The 21,553-nt window shown below is 44.4% G+C and overlaps 1 protein-coding gene across 1 annotated transcript in view; it reads left to right on the forward strand.

Moving 5' to 3' along the window:
- slc22a2 (solute carrier family 22 member 2) overlaps positions 1 to 11,015 on the forward strand; it is a 95,254-nt gene extending 84,239 nt beyond the window's left edge. Inside the window, exons 10-11 of the mRNA XM_072503643.1 lie at positions 3,607 to 3,706; positions 10,437 to 11,015. Coding sequence (XP_072359744.1) covers positions 3,607 to 3,706; positions 10,437 to 10,536 — 200 coding nt within the window. The 3' untranslated portion in view covers positions 10,537 to 11,015. The remainder of the gene's footprint in view (positions 1 to 3,606; positions 3,707 to 10,436) is intronic.
- Positions 11,016 to 21,553: the final 10,538 nt, after the last annotated feature.

Below are 21,553 nucleotides of genomic sequence, written 5' to 3' on the forward strand. Positions count from 1 at the left end.
GGCGGAAGGAAAAGAGTGTCCCCACGGCACAGGCCCGCCCGCGGATCGGTGGGCCCCGATCGTGGGCCAGGCCACCGTGGGGGCACCCCCCGAGGCCAGATCGCCCGCGCCCCCCCCAGGACCCCGGAGCCCGCCCGCGCCGCCTTGTCCCGCCGGTAAGAGAGGTGGTTTAATCCATGCCGGCAGGACAGGCATTCTAGCAGCGGGACTTCGGCCCATCCGGGCCGGAGAATCGCCGGGGGGGGGGGGGGGGGGGCGCCAACCGGCGCGGCGCGATTCCCGCCCCCGCCGAATATCCGGTGCCAGAGAATTCGGCAACCGGCGGGGGCGGGATTCACGCCAGCCCCCGGCGATTCTCCGACCCGGTTTTATCTGGCAGGAAAAGAAAACCTGTTAGTGATCGACTGTTTCTCTAACTTTACAGAAGTGGTACAACTAGCCAACCCATCAGCTGGGTGCATCATCAAGCGTACCAAAAACATTTTAGCTCACCATGGAAGACCTCAAGTTGTCATGAGCGACAATGACCCATGTTTCAGCAGTCATGAATGGACAGAGTTCGCATAGACATATGAGTTCCAGCACACGACTTCCAGTCCTCTGTATCCACAGTCAAACGGGAAGGCGGAGAAAGGGGTTCACATTGTGAAGCAGATGCTCAAAAAAGCTATGGACAGCCGAGGCGATCCTTATCTTGCACTGTTGAGTTGTAGGACAGCACCATTGATAAATGGATTATCTCCATCGCAGCTGTTGATGAACAGACAGCTTCAAACAACCTTACCATATATCCCATTGGAACAAAAAAATCAACAAGTTGTGAGAAAATCCACATTTCAAAATAGAAGGCAGAAGAGGTATAACAAAACGTTTGCAACCACTAGAAAAAGATGACACAGTCAGAGTGGAAGATCCTGATGGAAACAGATGGTTGAAGTGTGCTAAGGTATTACAATCATCATACCTCAATCATATATCATCATTACTAAAGACAGGCAAGTTCTAAGATGAAACAGGAGAGCCTTGCTGAAGGTTCAGCAACCTTTTGTTATGGAACCACAAGATGATATTGTAAGCACTTCAAGGACAACAGAACAAGAGATACCTCAGCATACAGAACCAGAACAAGACGAAAATGTACAAAGCCAAGAAAAACAGCAAGTATCATCTTCGACAACAAATGAAAATCAAGCAAACTCACAGGTTCAACCAATGCACAGAAGGTCGACAAGACACAGAAGAAAATCGGACAGGATTGAACTTGTGACGAACTGTATCTGAATAATGAACACATTATGCGTATCATGTATATTGTAGAGTAAATTCAGATAAAACCTTACATTTCCAAAGAAAAGGGGATGTGATGATATGCATAAGCAGTCATGTATATAGTGATAGATAAAACCTCCAACCAGCATGCAGCAGTAGAGAACAACCACGTGACACTGTTATCTCAGGGAGTTGGTAGAGGGTCTTTGTAGTGGATAGTCACAATTTGTAGTAGCTCGTAATTAATTTATTGGAGTTAGTTTTTGATAATATTCTTACAGTTATCTTACCCACGCAATTGTTCAACACTAAAACTTTAACTAGTCTAGAACTAGACGTTCTTTAGAGCATTTATTCCAAGTAGCCAAGCATCAGAACGTAACATGGTACCAGGCTTGAAGATCTAACAAGAAAACAAGATTCTTTGAAGATCCGAACAGCGAAAGGTAACTGCTGAGAAGGAAAAAAATCTTTTAACCTCGTGAACTACCGGCAGCTCGTACTCAATGCATTGCTAATCTTCGAAGTCCAGGATGGAAAGTCTGAAGGCACCAAACCAGCTTTGAGTCACTGGTAATGTAGATGAGGATTGGCGTGTTTTTAAACAGCAATTCACACTCTACGTTGCAGCCCCTGGTCTGCAGGCGCCCAGTAGTGCTGCTCACTGTGGCAGGTCCACAAGCGATAGAAATATTTAATATGTTCGTTTTTGATAGCAAAAACTTCGATGAAGTTGTAAAGCAATTTGATCATACCAGGATTGAAGATCTAACAGTAACCATGGCGAGTCCTCCTCTTCAACATAGAGAATAACATCTGTCTCACAAACACACGCAGACTAATTCTGGAGGGAAAAATGACCAAAAGTACATGCAAACATACCCTTGTCATCTTCCAAAGCCTGAAAAGTTTGGCTGCACAAACCTGTCCCCTTGTCAAGGGACCCAAGGTTTTCTGCTCTACTTCACATAGCCGAATCTTTGGGAAGATAACCAGCATGGTGGATAGGGGAGTATCTCTGGATGTTGTCCATTTGGCCGTCATTTCAGAAGGCATTTCATAAAGGTTGATGAGATGATTAACAAATATAAATGCACATAGAATTAGAGGGAACATTATTACACATGCTGATAAGTGTTTGGGGACAGTATAGGGATACAGGAAGCTTGCTAGGATTGGCAAGAGACAAGCAATGTTCCCCAGGTGCATGTACTGGGGCTGAGGCTTTTTTGCCATATATAAAATGAATAATTTATGTGAAAGACTAGAGAGTTGTAAATACAAGTTTGCAGATAAACATAGAAAGCACAGTAAGTTTTGCAATTGGGAAGAGGGAGTTTGACAGGGACTCCAAGAAGCCAGTGGGCATAACAATGGCAGACAATATTCAATGTTCGGCAAGTGTGAGGTTATTCACTTTGCATCAATAAAAGATAAATTGGAATTTATTTTAACGGCGAAAGACTGAGAAACTGTGGAGGAATTAAGGAATGATGAGTGACTTAGAAGGAAGCCTCCAGATGGTGGTATTCCCGTGTGTCTGCTGTCCTTGTCCTTCTAGATGGTAGAGGTCGTGGGTTTGGAAGGTGTTGTCTCAGGAATTTGATGAATTCTTGCCATGCATCTTGTAGATGGTACACACGGCTGCCACTGTGTGTCGGTGGTGGAGGGAGTGAATGTTTGCGGGTGGGGTGCCAGTCAAGTGAACTGCTTTGCCCTGAATGTTTACGAGCTCCATGAGTGTTGTTGGAGCTGGACTCACCCGGGCAAGTGGAGAGAATTCCATCACAGTCCTGACTTCACACTCCCACACTGTTAATTCTGGTGCTTCCCAAGGCAAAGTCCTGGATCGTATTGTATATCTCACCTGCATGCTGCCCTTTAGTGACATCATCAAAAAAGCAATGTCAGCTTCCACATGTACACTGATGATGTCTTCTGCTATCTCCCTTGAACTCTCCATTGCCTCTGATTTGGCTTATTGCTTGTCTGACATGCAGTGCTGAATGAACAGAAATTTGCTCCAATTAAACTTGGACAGATAAAGCCACTTGTCTTCAGTCCCTGCCACAAATTCCATTCTCTCACCACCAATTCCATCCCTCTCCTTGGCAACTGTCTGAGGCTATAAGCAGAGACTGATCAAAACCTTGGTGTTCTATTTGACCCTGAGCTGAACTTCTGATCCCAAAATTGTAAAAAAAAATGTATTTCCCTAATGTACAATTCAACTATCCGTCAGAGAAATTCGGTAATATTCCTGAGAGAATGCTCCTCAAATTTAATTTAGTATCTGTTTGCATTAAATTTTTCCTTGTTCTGTCCATTCATTCCCAGGGGTGATTGGTTCAATTGCTGGCAGCTTAGTGTTGCTTTTGCCTGAAACAAAAGGATTGACTTTACCGGACACCATTGAGGATGTGGAGAATATCAGCCGGTAAGTAAAGCATTCAGGCCAGATGAGCTCTTGCCATGAACCTTCCACCCATTTTATTATTCCCCCTCTGAACTGCCTATGGTTAATGTTTTCCCTTTGTAGCTCCTCAACCACCCATGCTATGGGTTCTAGTCTGTTCCACAGGCATTCTTCTGGAACTCTTACCATCCGGTAGATGATTTAGGAAAGTGGCCAGTGACAATACTACTTTGCTTCCTGTGGAAAAACAACCCACATTTCCTCAGTGCTGTTACCTAAGGACCCGGATGGAATCCTGAACTCCAGTGGGATATTGGATTCACCCAGGCCCACCTTGTATGTGTTACACTCAACAGTTGCCAAAGTTATCTTTACAAATGTGGTATTAGGCACTGAGCATTGAATACAAAATGTCTAGATTCATGAGTTGAGTGGTACCTCAAGAATTCTGTATGGTGGAGGAGGTTTCTGTTCTATGTTGTATGTTCAATTTGGCTTCAGGAACAAGTTCTGAGCCTTGGGTGGTTGAACATCAAGCATTTAATGACAACGCATTACTGTGTCATGAAGGCCCTGTCTTCTCAACCTTGCCCCTCACCTGAGGTCTGGTGATCCTCAGGTTAAATCACCACCAGTCAGTTCTACACCTCAAAGGGGAAAACAGCCTATGGTCATCTGGGACTGTGGTGACTTTACCTTTTACGCATATACAGGGTCTAGCCCAAACTATGAGCTAACTCCATGCTTGTTTCTACACAGGTCTCCATCTAGTCCCCAAGTAACTCTGTCTCAAGTCATGCGTCTCTTTACGCCACACTGTGGGCGGACTGTTTCCCAGTCCCACACTATCCCTTGCTATGCCAGATACCTTTAACCTTCAGCTTCTGCAACACCGCATCTGCAACATGTTAACTTTCCTAGGACTTTGCTGAATCACAGATTTCAACAGTACCAACCTGAAGTCAATTCCTTACCATGCTTACAGCTCAAGGTACTCTGAAATCAATAGTAGCCTTTATTTATTTAGCCCCATTAATATAATAATACATCTCAAGTCACTTCACAGGAGCATAATCAAACAAAAATGGAAAATTATCAAAAGAAGGAGATATTAGTGTGGATGACTAAAGGCTTGGTCCAACAGGTAGATTTTAAGGGACGTTTTTAAGAATATAATAATTAGGAACATGAGTAGGCTACATGACCCTTCAAACCTCCTCCGCCATTCAATAGTTGATGATTTACCTCTTAACGTAACATTCTCCGAGGTAGATAACTCCAACAATTCAAACCTTTTGAGGGAAGAAATTTCTCCAGACCTTAGTCCTAAAGAAGTGGCAGAGGGTTTGAGCAAGGAAATTTAGCAGCAGACACGGCCACCAATAGTGGGATGAAAGATGTTGGGAATGCTCAAAGGAGTAGAATCGGAGGAACACAGAGCTCTCAGAGGATCGTGGGGTTGGATGACATTGAGAGTTAAGGAGAGGTAAAGCCCTAAAGGGATTGGAACAAAAGGTTGAGAACTTTAAATATGATGGATTGGTTGATCAGCGGAAAATATCAAATACTGAGGCAATAGTGCCACCTGTCACTGCACAGGCATGTTTGATTTCTTTCTCAACTTCTAACTGGAACTCAGATCAGTGATAGGATGTTTGTGGAACATAAAAACTATGCAGTGGGATTCTCCGTCTCGACAGCCGGCTAACGGGGTTTCCCATTGTGGGTAGCCCCACGCCGTCGGGAAATCCCCGGGTGTAGGTGTGTTGCTGGCGCAATGGAGAATCCCACTAGCAGAGAATCCAGCCCATGACCTCTCGTTCTAGATTGCCCCACAAGGTGCAACATCCACTCAACGTGTACTTTGTCAACACCTTTTATCATCTTATATTCAGAATCACATCGCAGAATAATACAGTGCAGAAGAGGCCCTTCGGCCCATCGAGTCTGCACCGAAGCATGAAAGATACGGTCCTGCGTATCTAATTCCATTTTCCAGCACTTGGCCCATTGAATGCTGTGATGTGCCATGTACTTATTCGGGGACTTTCTTGGAACTTCCCAGTGTCAGGCTATTCATTGAATATTTCCTTGTCACATTACTCCTTCCAAAGTGTATCACCTCACACTTTTCAGGGTTAAATTCCATCAGCCACTTTTCTTCTCATTTGACCATCCCGTCTATATCTTCCTGTAACCCAAGACACTCAACCTCACTGTTAACCGCCCGGCCAATCTTTGCATTATCTGCAAACTTTCTGATCCTACCCCCCACATAGTCATCTATGTCAGTTCTATAAATGACAAACAATAGCACCAATCCCTGTGGTACGCCATTGGACACTGTCTTCCAGTCACTAAAACAGCCGTCTGTCATCATCCTCTGTCTCCTCCAGCTAAGTCAATTTTGAATCCACCTTATCAAGTTCCCCTGTATCCCGTGTGCAATTGGGACATAGTCAAATGCTGTGCTGAAATCCATCTAAACTATTCATATTTTATTTTGACGTGTTGCTAAAGTGTGATTCCATTGATGCTGTCCCCTGCTGTTTTTTAGTTAAAACTGCAGTTGTCATCTGTCCTTTGTTTCCGCTGAAGTAAAACTAACAACAGATGTTTACATGATAAGCACTAGGTTGGAAGGGGGAGAGGGGTGAGAAAGAGGTGAGCCTTTGGCTTCAGTGGTAGCATCTCTATATCTGAGGTTGAAGGAGCTCTGTTCGAACCTCATTCCAGTCAGTACCAGCAAGTAACGACCAGGGGAGGGATTCTCCATTTCTGAGACTAAGTGTTTACGCCAACGCAGAATTCGTGGACTTTCACGACAGGAAAACCGGCGCTACACCTGGACCAATTCCACTACTATTGAGGGGCTAGCACCGGTGCCGTGTGGAACACAGTCGATTCCAATGAAAAACGGTGTGGGATTCACCGGGTCCGTGATTGACACACAGGAGGCTGACAAGCTGGAGCCGCACATACACATTACACTTCCACACACACTTATCCCAGCCAACAAGATGGCACTGGTTGAGCTGGAGCGCGGCCATACAGCTGATGGGTCAGCTGGGACCAGAGGGCACCTGGGTGGGTGGCCTGGGGGAACACCTATACGACCCGTGGCACTAAGTTCAAAATGAGCTGTTAGCAATGTCTGCAGCTGCATGGCAGCCTTGCCGGCTGCGGCAATGGTGTTCGGTGCCAGTCCAGCCCGACCCCACAGCCCACCTGCTGGCTACCCCCCACTACTATCCCGGCCCTGGCAGGTGCCCCCCGGCCAGCCGCACAACTATCAGCGCACTATTGCGATGTTGGACATTTTACGTACCTCCTCTCTATCTCTCTGCAGCCGCCATGCTGGTTTCACGATTTTTAAAAGCACAAGTGAACCGCGCCGTCGGGAACTCGGCCCTGCGGAGGCGGAGAATCGCACAGGCCCCGGAGAATGCTGGGTTGGGCCCGCTAATGATATGCAAACGGTGTCTCCTGTATGTGCGTTCCAGAACGCATTGACGCCGCTGTCGAGGTGCTGGATTATTGCGATTTGGCGTCAAATCGGCACCTGCCACGATTTTGGCGTCGGAACCGATTCTCCGCCCAATCGCCTTTCACAATTTTGGTGTCGGCTAACGGAAGATCCAGCCCCAGAGCTCCAGTCCTGAACCTTGGGTTGACGACGTCTTGTCCGGTTCCCACCCCTACGCCCTAATACATGGGTGGTGGGAGTGCAGAGAACTATCTGTACTGAACTAACTACCCCATTGAGTGGTTTAAAGACAATTAATGTCATGCACTGAGAATTCAGGCAATCGCTAAACACTTGGTACCATAACAACAACAAAAAGAACACAAATACAAAAACAAAATATTGTAGGTGCTGGAAATCTGAAATTAAAACAGGAAATACTAGAAGTACTCAGCAGGTCTGACAGCATCTGTGGATAAAGAAACAGAGGGCGCGATTCAGCAGACTCAAGTTAAAGTCCGCTGAACGGTTCGTTTAACGGGCTGCAGTCCCGAGAAACATCCCGCTATTCAACGTCAGTTTGCCCTAAGTCCCATTTAAATATTCAGATCTGGATCAAGCCCAACGAGGGTGAGATCCAGATCATGCTGGGCGGAGCAAGTCGGGTGACTCGCGATCAGCCCGATGCCTGGCACTGACCCCTATTTGGAGTTTGCGCGCGATTCACCCGTTGTGCCCAGAACTGAATCGCGTCCAGTTAACGTTTGAGGTTCAGCTTTCATCAGAACTGGGAAAAGTTAGAAATATAATCGGTAAGTGAGGTAGCGTGAAGGGCAGGAGAGATTTAAATAATAAAAGATTTCATGGTGCAAATCCAAAAGGAGTAACAATGAGACAAGTTGAAATGAAAATCGCTTATTGTCACAAGTAGGCTTCAAATGAAGCTACTGTGAAAAGCCCCTAGTCGCCACATTCCGGCGCCTGTTCGGGGAGGCTGTTACGGGAATCGAACCGTGCTGCTGGCCTGCCTTGGTCTGCTTTCAGAGCCAGCGATTTAGCCCAGTGTGCTAAACAGTTAAGAAACATAGTGTTATGGGCCAGGGTTTAGAAAACTCCAAAGTACATCATGGAGTTCACCTGACCTACAACATTTTATTGAATTTGGCTAGGATGAGCACAAGAGCCTGCCTTTCGGGTGTTATTCAACAGAGTTCTTAGGCGCTTTTAATCAAAAAAACAAGCTTTAATCTAAGAATTTAGTTAACATTTGTATAAACACACACAGTAAGAATTATTATCAACTACAAACATAAAGAGCCCACATAGTTACAATAATCTATGTATAACTCTTGATGAATTCCCCCTTAACTGTTCCAATTGAATAACAAGATCCTATAAACCAAAAAACCTTTTTTTTTACCAAAAACAGCAGGTAACTATAATCATTGGGCTTCTTCCTTGGAATAACTCTTTAAAGTTGAAAATAGAGCGGCAGAACGGTGGCGCAATGGTTAGCATTGCTGCCTCACGGTGCCGAGGTCCCAGGTTCGATCCCGGCTCTGGGTCACTGTCCGTGTGGAGTTTGCACATTCTCCCCGTGTTTGCATGGGTTTTATCCCCACAACCCAAAGATGTGCAGGGTAGATGGATTGGCCATGCTTAATTGCCCCTTAATTGGAAAAAATTAATTGCATTGAAAATAGGGAGACAGGCCAAAATACATCTCCATCTGAGTCTACAGCAGCCAAATGTGAAAATGAAAGTAAAAACTCACAGAGCCACAAACCAGCTCCAGCATTTCAAAGCGAAAGTAAAAACTCACAGAGCCACAGCCCAGCTCCACCCACACAATGACATCACTGAAGCCATGTAATAAGACAAAAACATTTCTTAAAGGGATACTCCTATGACATTAGACGTGTCTAGAGGAGGTGTAAATGGCAAAATAATATACAACATCCATCCAAAAGCAGAGAAACAAGAGATAGAAAAATATCTAACCAGCAAAGAAAAACTAAACAAAACAGGCAGAGATTGTGATGTAAAATTTTTGAACTTCATACTGAGTCCAAGAGGTTGAAAGAGCTGAACTGAATGATGAGGCTTATGTTGACCTTCATGAGAATGATGTAAGTGGCTGAGAATACAAAGGCCAGAGTGAGAGAAAGCTGGAGAATGAAAATGCAAGGCTTGGGAAGCTTGGGATCATGCTTGCAGACTGAATGGAGGTGTCCCTTAAATAGGTCACCCAGTCTGCACCTGGTCTCCCCAGTGCAGAAGAGATCACATCATGAGCAGCAAATGCAGTATGCTAAATTGAAAGAAGTGCAAGTGCAGGATAGATCCCTGGGGCACAGCAGAGGTAACTGTGGGAGTGGGAAGAGAATGGAAACTGGGGAGTGCAGTCCCAAGGAACAAGACAATGGAGGAGAAGCAGTAGAGGAGGGAGGTGTTGAAGGCTGCAAGACTGGTCAATAAGAATGAGGGGGATAGTTCACCACCGTCACATGGAATATCATCTATGCCTTTGTTTTTGGTACAGTGGCAAGGACAGCAATCTGATCCTTAGGCTTTAACTGTGGAGTTGCGGGAACATGGAGGTAACAACATGTTGAAGGACAGAGGAGAAGAAAGGGGAGTTGGAAATGGGTTGTGTCGTTTGCAAGGACAGAGGAGTCAAGATTTAGTTTTTTTGACGGTTTGGGTGACGGCAGCTGAATTGAAGGTGAGGGGTCAGTACATGATGAGAGGGTAACCATTCAGAATATCGGCTACCAAGTGGCCAGAAAGGAACGTTGGATGGTCAACAGCTGTAAGTGACTCGTGGAAGAATTTTTCCAAGGTGTGTGAGTGGAGATTATTCGAGGAAGTGATCAGAGATGGCCTCATCTATGATTAACACAATGCTAATAGAGAGATCATGCAAGGCGGCAAGATCGTAACTGTGGGCAGGTTGTTCTGGCCCCACCTGTTGCGGATCATCTGGTCTCACAGGAAGTCCGTGGACTTTGGTTGGGACGCCAAATCTCCGGTGGCAGATCCCGCTACAATGGGGCTAAAACTTTCTGGCCTGTGAGGAAGAGATTAGAGGATAGGAGGTAAGTGGAGTTGAAATGGAATTTGAAATCACTGAAGATGAGAAGTTAGTGCTTTTAACGAGCATTGAAGAACACGGGGAGAAGATGCTAGAGACTGAATGGCCAAATCCCAGTCCTAATGTTTTGGTGTCCTACATTGAGAAAAAGTGTTGCAAGTGGCTCTATCAATAACACATTATTTCTCCAGGCCAAAGAAAAAGATTTTGAAGACACACTACCAGCCAGTTGATCTCCATTCAACAGATATCAAGGATCCAACATCGGTGAAGATGATTGCTGAAGCATGAATTAGCTTCCAGCATTATACAGCTATTGACTGCATTTGCTCAGATTTATATTTCACATTTGCTTTCACCTGCTCACAATTTAGTGCAATAAACATCCATTTATTCTAGTGATTCGCCAATATTTAGGATAAGTTTAGTGTTCATTTTCTTTAATATGCATGTCGGCCTTTCAAAGTAAAACAGATAAGAGGCCAATTAATATATAAAAAGTGCATTTTTCTATGTTTGTTCTTTCTACTGTTACCTGCTATATATTAAGGGCTGAATTCTCCGCCATCGGAATTCTCCATTTTGCCGATGGCCTGGGGCTGCCCCACAATGGGAAGCTCCATTGACCAGTTGGCAAAACGGAGAATCCTGACGGCGAGATTTCTGGTGCGGCGGGACGGAGAAACCTGCCCTAAATATTTAATGAGTCCTCAAACAGTGCTTGTTGTAAAAGAAAACCCATTTGAGAAAATACATTTTTGAATTTTAAATTGGAGAGATTTGAGTTTCTATTGGACATTCATGTCACCGATGATATGACTGGATGAGCTGTGTCCCTTCATTAATTGAGTTTAATTGCACAAAGAACATGAAGAAGGTTCAAAAGGATTGTACAGAAGATGATAAAAGGGACACCTGATTTATAAATTAACATCAATAGTCACCATGTCCCTTGGCCCTTACTTCATGTTACAGTCTGATGACCAGGTGTGAGCTGGCAACAGAATGAAGATCCCAGTAGGTATCAATCTTCGCGTGTAACCGAGAGACAACTTGAGGCCGGACTGTCTCTTATAAACTCTGAGCTCTAGCATAAGCAAAGCAAGACAAATCCCCAGTGTCAGCCATCTCATCCTTGGTCTCCATATTTCAGTTCAGTTTTTTTGTCTACGCTGTACAGAAATATTAGAAGATGACAGGACAAATAGGGAAGGCTATTTAAAAAAGCACATAGCACTTCATTAATAGCAGCACACATGGCAAAAGCAAGAAAGTTATACTAAACATTATGAAGCTTTGCAGCAGTGTTCAGAAAGATTAATTAGAATGGTAATGAACAGACTCTGGGTTGAATACTTCATTGTTCACCATCAAGAGGGGCTTTGTAGCACCAGTACCAAGTCCTGAAGGACACATCTACCAGTCTTTGTCTGTGGAAGGTGGCAAGAGAACTAACAAGATGGAAAACATACTTAAGCTTGCCCTTCCCAATTTATCGGGCACAAATACATTTATTCACGATAGTATTGGTAAGAATGGCCATTGGCTGCGCAATCCTCGTGGAAACAAAGTCCCGTGAGGACACGCTCCAACATATTTTGTGGCATTATCACCGTGGTAAGTGGGATAGATTCAGATCACATCTAGCAACTACAAACTGGACATTCATGGGGTATTGTGGACCACCAGCAGCAGCAGAACTGTATTTGACTGCAATTTGTAACATAATGTCCTGCATATACATCATTACCGTTAAACCAGTGATTCAGTCCTGGTTCAATAATGAGTGGAGGAGAACATGCCATAAGCATGTATGCCTGAAAATGAGTTGATAACCTGGTGAATCTACGGTACAGGACACAGTATTCTAGGAGGCAACCACATCCCTCAGGCTAGTTACCTCAGATTTGGTTAGGGCCGGGAGGGGTTACTGTGGGTGAGGTAGGTCTGAGGATCCAGGCGGTAGCACTGGAGGAATCTCACCCAGGTTTGAGGTTCTTGCAGCTTGTTGGACAAGAGGAAGACCTGCATGGAAGATGAGCAAACTGCCCATAGCACCATGGGGGGAGAAAGGAATGTAGTGCAGTAGGGGACAGTGTAGTAGGGGGGATAGATACAGTTCTCCGCAGTCAAATGTATGTCCCAAAGGCTGTGTTGCCTGCCCAGTGCCAGTGTTAAAAATATCTCCTCAGGGCTGGAGAGCGACTGGAGAAGGGGAGGAGCCAGTTATCATGGCTCAGATGGATACCAATGACATAGGTAGGACCAAGAAGAAGGTTCTGATAATGGGTATTAGCAGCTAGGGTCTAATTTAAAAGGTAGGACCATAACGATGACAATCTCTGGATTCCTACCTGAGCCACAAGAAAATTGGCATAGAGTAAATAAGATCAAATTTGAATGCATGGGTCAAAGTCTGGTGTGGAAGAAATGGGTTTAAATTCATGGGCACTGGCACCAGTACTGGGGAAAAGAGGGAGTTATACCGTTAGGACAGCCTTCAGTACTACTTACCAGTGCCCTGGCGATTGTGAGGATTTGGGGAGGGGGGGGGGGGGGGGGGGAGAGAGAGGTGGGCAGGGTTGGCATGGATTCACATGAGGGGAGATTTGGAAAGTTGAAGAGAAAGGAAATAGCAATAGTTTAGGGTAGTGATACAGGAAATAATAACCAGTGTGTGCCAGGAAGGGACACATGATACAAATGTGTATACCAGCAAATGAGGTCAGAGTAAGCAAATCTAGTAAAAAGACAGAATTAAAGACTCTTTATCTGATTGCTCACAGCATTCATAGCAAGATGGATGAATTGAAAGCAAAAATTGAAATAAAAGTATATGATAAAATGGCCATTACATAGATATGAATGCAATATGGCCAAGCCTGGGACCAGAATATTCAAGGGTATTTGACATTTCAGAAAGGAAAACAAGAAAGGAAAAGGAGGTGGGGTAGTACTGTTAATAAAGGATGAGATCAGTACAATAGTGAAAAATGATCTTGGTTCAGAAGATCAAGATGTAGAATTAGTGAGGGTGGAGATAAGAAATAGCAAAGGCAGGAAGTCACTGGTAGGAGTAGTTTACAGACCGCCTAACTGTACGAAAGAGTATACATCAAGAAATAATCAGGGCTTTCAAGGGAGGTACTGCAATAATTGTGGGTGACTTTAATCTTCATATTAATTGGACAATTCAAATTTGCAACAGTAGCTTGGAGGATGGGTTCATAGAGTGTATTCAGGACAGTTTCTTGGAACCTACCAGGGACTCAGCTATTCTGGTGATGTGTAATGACACAGGATTTATGAAGGACCTCATAGTAAACAAGAGCAATCATACCATGATAGAAGTTCACACTCGGTGTGAAAATGAGAGATGTAGGACTATTGCCAGCATCTTAAAATTAAAAAGGCAATAACAAAGGTGTGAAAACAGAGTTGGCTGAAGTGGACTGGGAAGATAAGTTAAAAGGCAAAATGTAAAGATGCAGTGGAAGACATTTAAGGAGGTATTTCTTATCACTCAACAAAGATATATGCCATTAGGATGAAAGACTCTACCAGAAGGATGCGCCATCTGTGGCTAACTAAATAAGTTATGGGTGGAATAAAATTGAAAGAAAAAGCATACAATGCTGTGAAGATTAGTGGTAGGGCAGAAGATTAAGGAAGTTTCAGAAACCCACAAAGGATGACTAAAAAAGATAATAGAGGGAGAAAATGGAGCATAATAAAAAAAAGCAATCTTCTACAATTATATTAGAAAGAAAATAATAGCTACAGTGAGCAATCGTCCCTTGGAAGGTGAGAATGGGGAATTAATCATGAGAAATGAGGCAATAGAGATTTTGAGCATTTTGTATCTGTTTTCACACAAAAAGTGCAAAAAGCATCCCAAGAATAGTCAAAAATCAAGAGTCAAAAGGGAGGAAGGAATTTAGAACAATTATTATCACTACAGAAAAAGTAATAGGAATAAGATTGGACTTTTAGCTGCCACGTTCTCTAGACCCACACCCTGGGGTCTCAGATGTGGCTGCAGAGATGGTAAATGCATTGGTTGTAATATTCCAAAATTCCCTAGTGTTATGGGCCAGGGTTTAGAGAACCCCAAAGTGTATCATGGAGTTCACCTGATTCATACACATCCTGCTGTGATTTTAGCTTCTCCAAAACTAAAATGAAACCAAACCCACCCTGCAGCAAAAAGCCTAAAGTGAAAGTAAAAAGCTGACAGACAGCCCAGCTCCGCCCACTCTCTGACATCATTGCAGTAATAAACACCCATGTCTTAAAGGTACTCTACAGATATTTATATACACACCCATTTTTAACCACCCATTTCTTAAAGGTACACTCACATGACACTAGATTCTGGAAAAGATTGGAAAACCACAAATGTAACACTTCTGTTCAAGAAAGAAGAGACAGAAAGTGGGAAATGATAGGCCAGTTAGTCTAACATCTGTCATTGGGAAAATGGTAGAATCCATTTTTAAAGAATTCATCACAGGACATTTAGGAAATCATAATACAATCAGGCAGAGTCAATATAAACAGAAAATGCTGGTACAGCCCTCTCCAGGGGTATGCACCGCGGCCCCCGGGAGGGGCTACTGTGGATGTTGTCCTGGGTGGGCTGCCGGCAGCTGGCTGTCGGATGAGTGGCGGGGTGTGGCGGAGGTGCGGCGGTACAGGGGGTGGGGGCATCCATACGGCCGGTGTCACTCTAAACCAGGGGCCAAGGTGGGCAGTCAGTGGGGTGCGCAGCAAGATGGCTGCGGTAATGGCGGTCCATGCCTGGACACCATCCCAGTCCCGTGGCAAGTCACGTTCCCTCCGTTACAGCCCCCCACCCACCCACCCCCAGCCCGGGCAAAGCCTCCCCACCATTCAGCCCATCGAGTCTGCACCAACCCTCTGAAAGAGTACCCCACCTAGGCCCACTCCCCCGCCCTATCTCTGTAACCCCACTTTAATGTTTGGACACCAGGGAGCAATTTTAGCATGACCAATCCACCAAACCTGAACATCTTTGCACTATGGGAGGAAACTGGAGCACCCAGAGGAAGCACATGCAGACACAAGGAGAAGGAGGCTGTTAAATAAGTTAAGAGCCCATGGTGTTAAGGGTAAGATACTGGCATGGATAGAGGATTGGCTGACTGGCAGAATTAGAGAGTGGGAATAAAGGGGTCTTTTTCAGGATGGCAGCCGGTGACTAGTGGTGTCCCTCTGGGGGTCAATGCTGGGACCACAACTTATCACAATGTACATTAATGATCTGTAAGAAGGAGCTGAGGGCACAGTTGCTAAGTTTGTAGATGATACAAAGATAAGCAGAGGGACAGGTAGTATTGAGGAAGCAGGTGGGCTGCAGAAGGACTTGGACAGGCTGGGAGAGTGGGTAAAGAAGTGGCAGATGGAATAAAATGTGGTAAAGTGTGAGGTTATGCACTTTGGAAGGAAAAATGGAGGCATAGACTATTTTCTAAATAAGGAATGCTCAGGAAATCAAAAGCACAAAGGGACTTGGGAGTCCTTGTTCAAGATTCTCTTATGGTTAACGTGCGGGTTCAGTCGTCAGTTAAGAAGGCAAATGGAATATTACCATTCATGACGAGAGAGCTAGAATATAAGAGCAGGGATGTACTTCTGAGGCTGCATAAGACTCTGGGGTGGCGTCATTTGGAGTATTGTGAGCAGTTTTGGGCTTGGTATCTAAGGAAGGATGTGCTGGCCTTGGAAAAGGTCCAGAGGAGGTTCACATGAATGATCCCTGGAATGAAGAGCGGTTGAGGACTCTTTGTCTGTCCTTGTTGGGGTTTAGAAGAATGAGGGGGGAACTTATTGAAACATACAGGACACTGTGATGCCTGGTGCCTGGGATAGAATGGATGTGGAGAGGATGTCCACTGGTAGGACAAACTAGAACTTGAGGGCACAACCTCAGACTGAAGGGACGCTCCTTTAAAACAGAGATGAGGAGGAATTTCTTCAGCCAGAGGGTGGTGAATCTGTGGAACTCTTTGCCCAGAAGGCTGTGGAGGTCAAATCACCAAGTGTCTTTGAGACAGAGATAGATAGGTTCTTGTTTAATAAGGGGATCAGGGATTATGGGGGAGAAAATGAAAATGAAAATCGCTTATTGTCACAAGTAGGCTTCAAATGAAGTTACTGTGAAAAGCCCCTAGTCGCCACATTCCGGCACCTGTTCGGGGAGGCTGGTACGGGAATTGAACCCGTGCTTCTGGCCTTGGTCTGCTTTACAAACCAGCCCACTATTTAGCCCACTGTGCTAAAGCAGCCCAAGGCAGGAGAATGGGAACAAGAAAAATATCAGCCATGGTTGAATGGCGGAGCAGACTCGATGGGCCGAGTGGCCTGATTCTGCTCCTATGTATTATGGTCTTATTGCAGAGATGTTGCTTGCTCACAGTCTAAGATGGAAGAGGAGGGAAAATCTCCCAATTGCCTCTGATGGTGTCACCACGTAACAATGTGACATACTATACAGGGAGTCATTGGTTACAATGCAAAACAGAGAATCACCTTATTACGTTGTCATTATATGTCCAACTGCAACGTGGTTGACTTTTAAATGCTGTCTGAAATGGCCTAGCAAGCCAGTCAAATGTATCAATTGTTAGAAATTGGATGAGCACCCTGCACCGACATAGCCACGTCCTCCTTACTAACATCTGAGGGCTTGTGCCAAACTTCTGAGAGGTGTCCCAAAGACTGGTTAAGTGACAGACCCACAAAATCAGTATCCCCTGGGTATGTCCTGTCCTACTGCCAGGACAGAGGTGAGATGTCCACCACCAAGAGTTGGTCGTTAGCACCATTACAGACTGAGCTGGCCGGGTCCTAAAGGACATAGCTGCTAGACTGGGTTTGCAGCAGGCGGTGAGGGAACCAACAAGAAGGAACAACATACTTGACCTCATCCTCACCAGTCTGCCTGTTGCAGATGCACCTGTCCATGACAATATTGGTAGAAGTGGCAAGATCTGATTTTCTTTTGTTGTTTCAATCATAAAACCACAGTCCTTTGCAGTGGAAGGAGGCTATTTGGGCCATTGTGTCTGTGTTTAATCGGGGTAATTCTCTATAACATGTCCTACCTGAATAGTAAGAGATAAAACACCAACTGCAAACTGCTGGTGATTCTGAAAATTTGTATGTAAAGCGCAACCCCCTCATCACATGACTATCAGGTAGCCAACAACCTCTGGCATTCTTGTACTTGAGTCCTGATGCACCATGTGGGAATCTGAGGAGAGTCGGGGCTAATGGTACTTCACTGGGGTTAAGCATTGTCCTGGACTGTTTTCACTGTCCTTTGATCGAAATCAATTATTTGTTAGGACTTGCACCTTTGTATTTTATGTGCAGCGTCACTGAGCCCAGTCATGAAGACAAAATCTGTTCAACGCAGTGAGGGTGAAATAACTTTTCATTTATTCAGCACTTCTCATCTGAACTTGCGGAAATAAGGTGCAGGAAATGGCCACTTGTTTAAGCCTCTCCCATATTGGGCAGCACTGCAGCATAGTGGTTAGCACAGTTGCCTCATAGCTCCAGGGTCCCAGGTTCGATTCCCGGCTGGGTTTGTGCGGAGTCTGGACGTTCTCCCCGTGTCTGTGTGCGTTTCCTCCGGGTGCTCCGGTTTCCTCCCACAGTCCAAAGATGTGCGGGTTTGGGGGATTGGCCATGCTTAATTGCCCTTAGTGCCCAATAAAGGTTAAGTGGGGGTTACCGAGTTATGGGGATAGGGTAGATACATGGGCTTGAGTAGGGTGCTCTTTGTAAGGGCCGGTGCAGACTCGATGGGCTGAATGGCCTCCTTCTGCACTGTAAATTCTTTGAAAAATCATGGTGGCTGGAGCATGTTAACTAGACACTTCTATTCTGCCTCTTCTGAGCCCTGTCAGGGCATCCCCACTCACTTTGTTCTCAGTGAATTATTACTTTATTGTGTTTCTGTTTATATTTCAAACAGCGCTGTTCTGGTGGTGTTGGCCAGTGGCCAGGAAATTGGGAGAATTCTTTTATCTTGTTCAAATAGTGCTAATGGATCAAACTGAACAGACAGGGTCTGGATCTCAGCCAAGGCTGTACTCCCTCACTGCTGCACACGGAGTGAAGCCTGAACTAACAATCATCTCATTTAAGCAAGAATATGACCACCACTGAGTCAATCTGATACTTTATTATCTGGTCTGCAGAGGACAAAAGCCACAGAAACCTTTTAAATTCATTGTTTGAAGATGGCAAACTCCAGAAAAGTATTGCAGCCTGTGTAAATTGGTGCCTTTTCGGCTATAGCTGAACTGGAATACAGAGGAATGATGGCAGGGAACCATCCTTAGGGTCAGTGGTAACATTCCTGCCTCTGAATCCAGGTTACTGGACGTGAACCGTATTCCAGGTCGTCATGGTGACTGGAGACCCGAGCTGTGGCTCTGCCTTACTCATGTCTGTTTGTGTGTGGATAGCATTCCCCATCGTTTAGGTTACGGGAGTCCCATAAAATCCCCCCACTGCATTGGATTGACCGTCCTTTTAGCTGGCATGAGAATGGTCACAGCCATGGAAGCTTGTTTATGACACATTGTAATGAATCCCATTGTGGTGTCCCTCCAGGACTCGAGCACAAAAACGTAGGCTGACACTCCAGCGCAATACTAAGGGAGTGCTACATGGTTGGAGGTGCAGTCTTTTGGGTGAGGTACTAAACTGAGAATGTGAAAGAATTTATTGTACTTTTCAAAGTATGCTGGGCAATATTTATCCTGCAATCAACACTTAGAACACACAATCTGGCCGTTATTAAAAGTGGACCTTGCTAATTGTAATTTTGAAATGTTGTCTCCCAAGTTTCTTATACAACAGTTCTTGCATTTCAATAAAAGTGACTACAACTGCCAAAACATTCTGAGATATCCTGAGGTAATGAAAGGTATTATATGAAGAAAAGAATCATTTAATTTCTCTATTCTTCAGGCCATGAGCATGGCAATATGAGAAACATAAAACATCAATGATTGAGGCTCTTTGAAAGAGCCTTTAATAGGGAGCATTTTATAGCTCCTAAAATATTTGCAGACTTTCAAGCAGTGTAATTTTTTGTAATTATTTCATTCAGGGTATGTAATATTATGCCATGTTAAAGTATGAGAAGTGAGAAAAGCAACCCTAACCCTGCCAATCCAGAGTTCCTGCTCTCCTGAAGATTTTTACAGCCCATTTGAAGAGTGGGAGAGCAGCAGCTAAATCGCAACTTTGGACATTAGACTGGCAGCTCACCCAGTCAGCAGCCTGTCCATTCTGTGGCCCAATGGTTAAATACTTCCTGAAAACAACTGGACGACAACCAGATGGAAAACACCAGTGAAACCAAATCATTCTCCAGCTGAAGGCACCAACTTTTACAGGGAATGTTTACACTGTCATTAATTGTAGTCTGCCACCTTCTGACACACCGGTGAACTGTAAAGCATTGTGATGAATGTAGGAACTTTGTATATAGATTGTATTATATAGATCTGTTACGGTAATGTTATTAAAAACCTGGGTTAAGGCATACAGCTGTTGCAGTAATATTTGTTTGAAATCCTGGTTTAACCTTCAGGCACGCGACATGTCTGCAAAAGGTCCAATTAAGATGTTGTAAAAGTGAAATCATTCATACCAACCAGATATTTGTTTACAAAGAGAGGCCTAATGGAATTTTGTTATGATTTCTGGAGAGTAGATAATTTGAGATATTGTGTTTAGATTTAGGTACACAGGTCATGGGATCTGAGTGGGATAAATATTATGTAATTAATGGGAGGAGCCAGGTCTGTAACAGGCACCTTAGCTTTGAGTCTGTTGGGAGCTTTAAGCTGAGCAGCAGCTTTTGCCAAATGCTGGCAGGTTAAGCAGTAGTCTGACACAGTAAGAAGGATCTGCAGGGTTTCCTGAAAGCATCTCTCTCTCTTCAAGCAGTCTTTCAAGAAATCTCCATACAAGGATGCAGCAAGTACCTCTATGTTTGATAACTTTATTTGTAAGTGGCTTTTGACCTGTGATGGCCTTTGTTTAATTGAAGGTAGATAAGGTATCAGTAGTAGTAATTGCTTAGCTGTTAATGGAAAAACTATTTTCTGTGATGTTAATGCATTTAATCCTGTGTTAAGAATAAATTTGTTTTAATATAAAATATACCAATTTTCAGTGGAATCACTCCTGGAGTGAAGTATCCTTTACTCAGTTTTAAAAATTAAAGAAAAGTGTTTGAGATTCTAGTCTGGTATCCCAAACAAGTATTGGTGTCTGGTCCGGGATGTTAACAAAGCCTTGGAACATTTGTCCATGTAAAAGCTGCTGAGGTGTCTTTGGAGTAGTTAATGCTTAGCGGGTTGGGAGGATGGGTGTGGAGGATGGACTCTAGGGGTGCATATCTCCAGATTATTTGCTGTGTGGGGCATCAATACTGAGCCCAATGTCCTTATCCAAAGCCTATAAGGTGCTACATAAATCTGAACATTATCTTATTATTCATCAACATTCCAGGAGTTTCCGTTGATGAGAAAATTAACGGGATCGGACAGATAAATATAGGTGAAGCTGGGAATTATGTGATGAATAACTCAACTCTCAATTCCCAAGGTCTTTCTACAAAGCACAGCTCGGGAGTTTGATGGAATACTTTCCACTTTCTTCTTGGGGAGGTGGTAAGTTGGGTGGTATTGTCACTGGACAAGTAATCCAGCAATCCAGGGTAATGCTCTGGAGACTGGAGTTTGAATCGCACCATGGCAGATGATGAAATTTGAATTCTATCTATTAAATTAAAAGTCTAATGATGAAACCATTGCTCTTTAGGGAAATAAATTCTTATATGTCCAACTGCAACGTGGTTGACTTTTAAATGCTGTCTGAAATGGCCTAGCAAGCCAGTCAAATGTATCAATTGTTAGAAATTGGATGAGCACCCTGCACCGACATAGCCACGTCCTCCTTATTAACATCTGAGGGCTTGTGCCAAACTTCTGAGAGGTGTCCCAAAGACTGGTTAAGTGACAGCCCCACAAAATCAGTATCCCCTGGGTATGTCCTGTCCCACTGCCAGGACAGAGGTGAGATGTTCATCACCAAGAGTTGGTCGTTAGCACCATTACAGACTGAGCTGGCCGGGTCCTAAAGGACATAGCTGCTAGACTGGGTTTGCAGCAGGCGGTGAGGGAACCAACAAGAAGGAACAACATACTTGACCTCATCCTCACCAGTCTGCCTGTCGCAGATGCACCTGTCCATG

Source organism: Scyliorhinus torazame, chromosome 1, assembly GCF_047496885.1.
Source record: "Scyliorhinus torazame isolate Kashiwa2021f chromosome 1, sScyTor2.1, whole genome shotgun sequence".
Taxonomy (NCBI): Eukaryota; Metazoa; Chordata; class Chondrichthyes; order Carcharhiniformes; family Scyliorhinidae; genus Scyliorhinus; species Scyliorhinus torazame.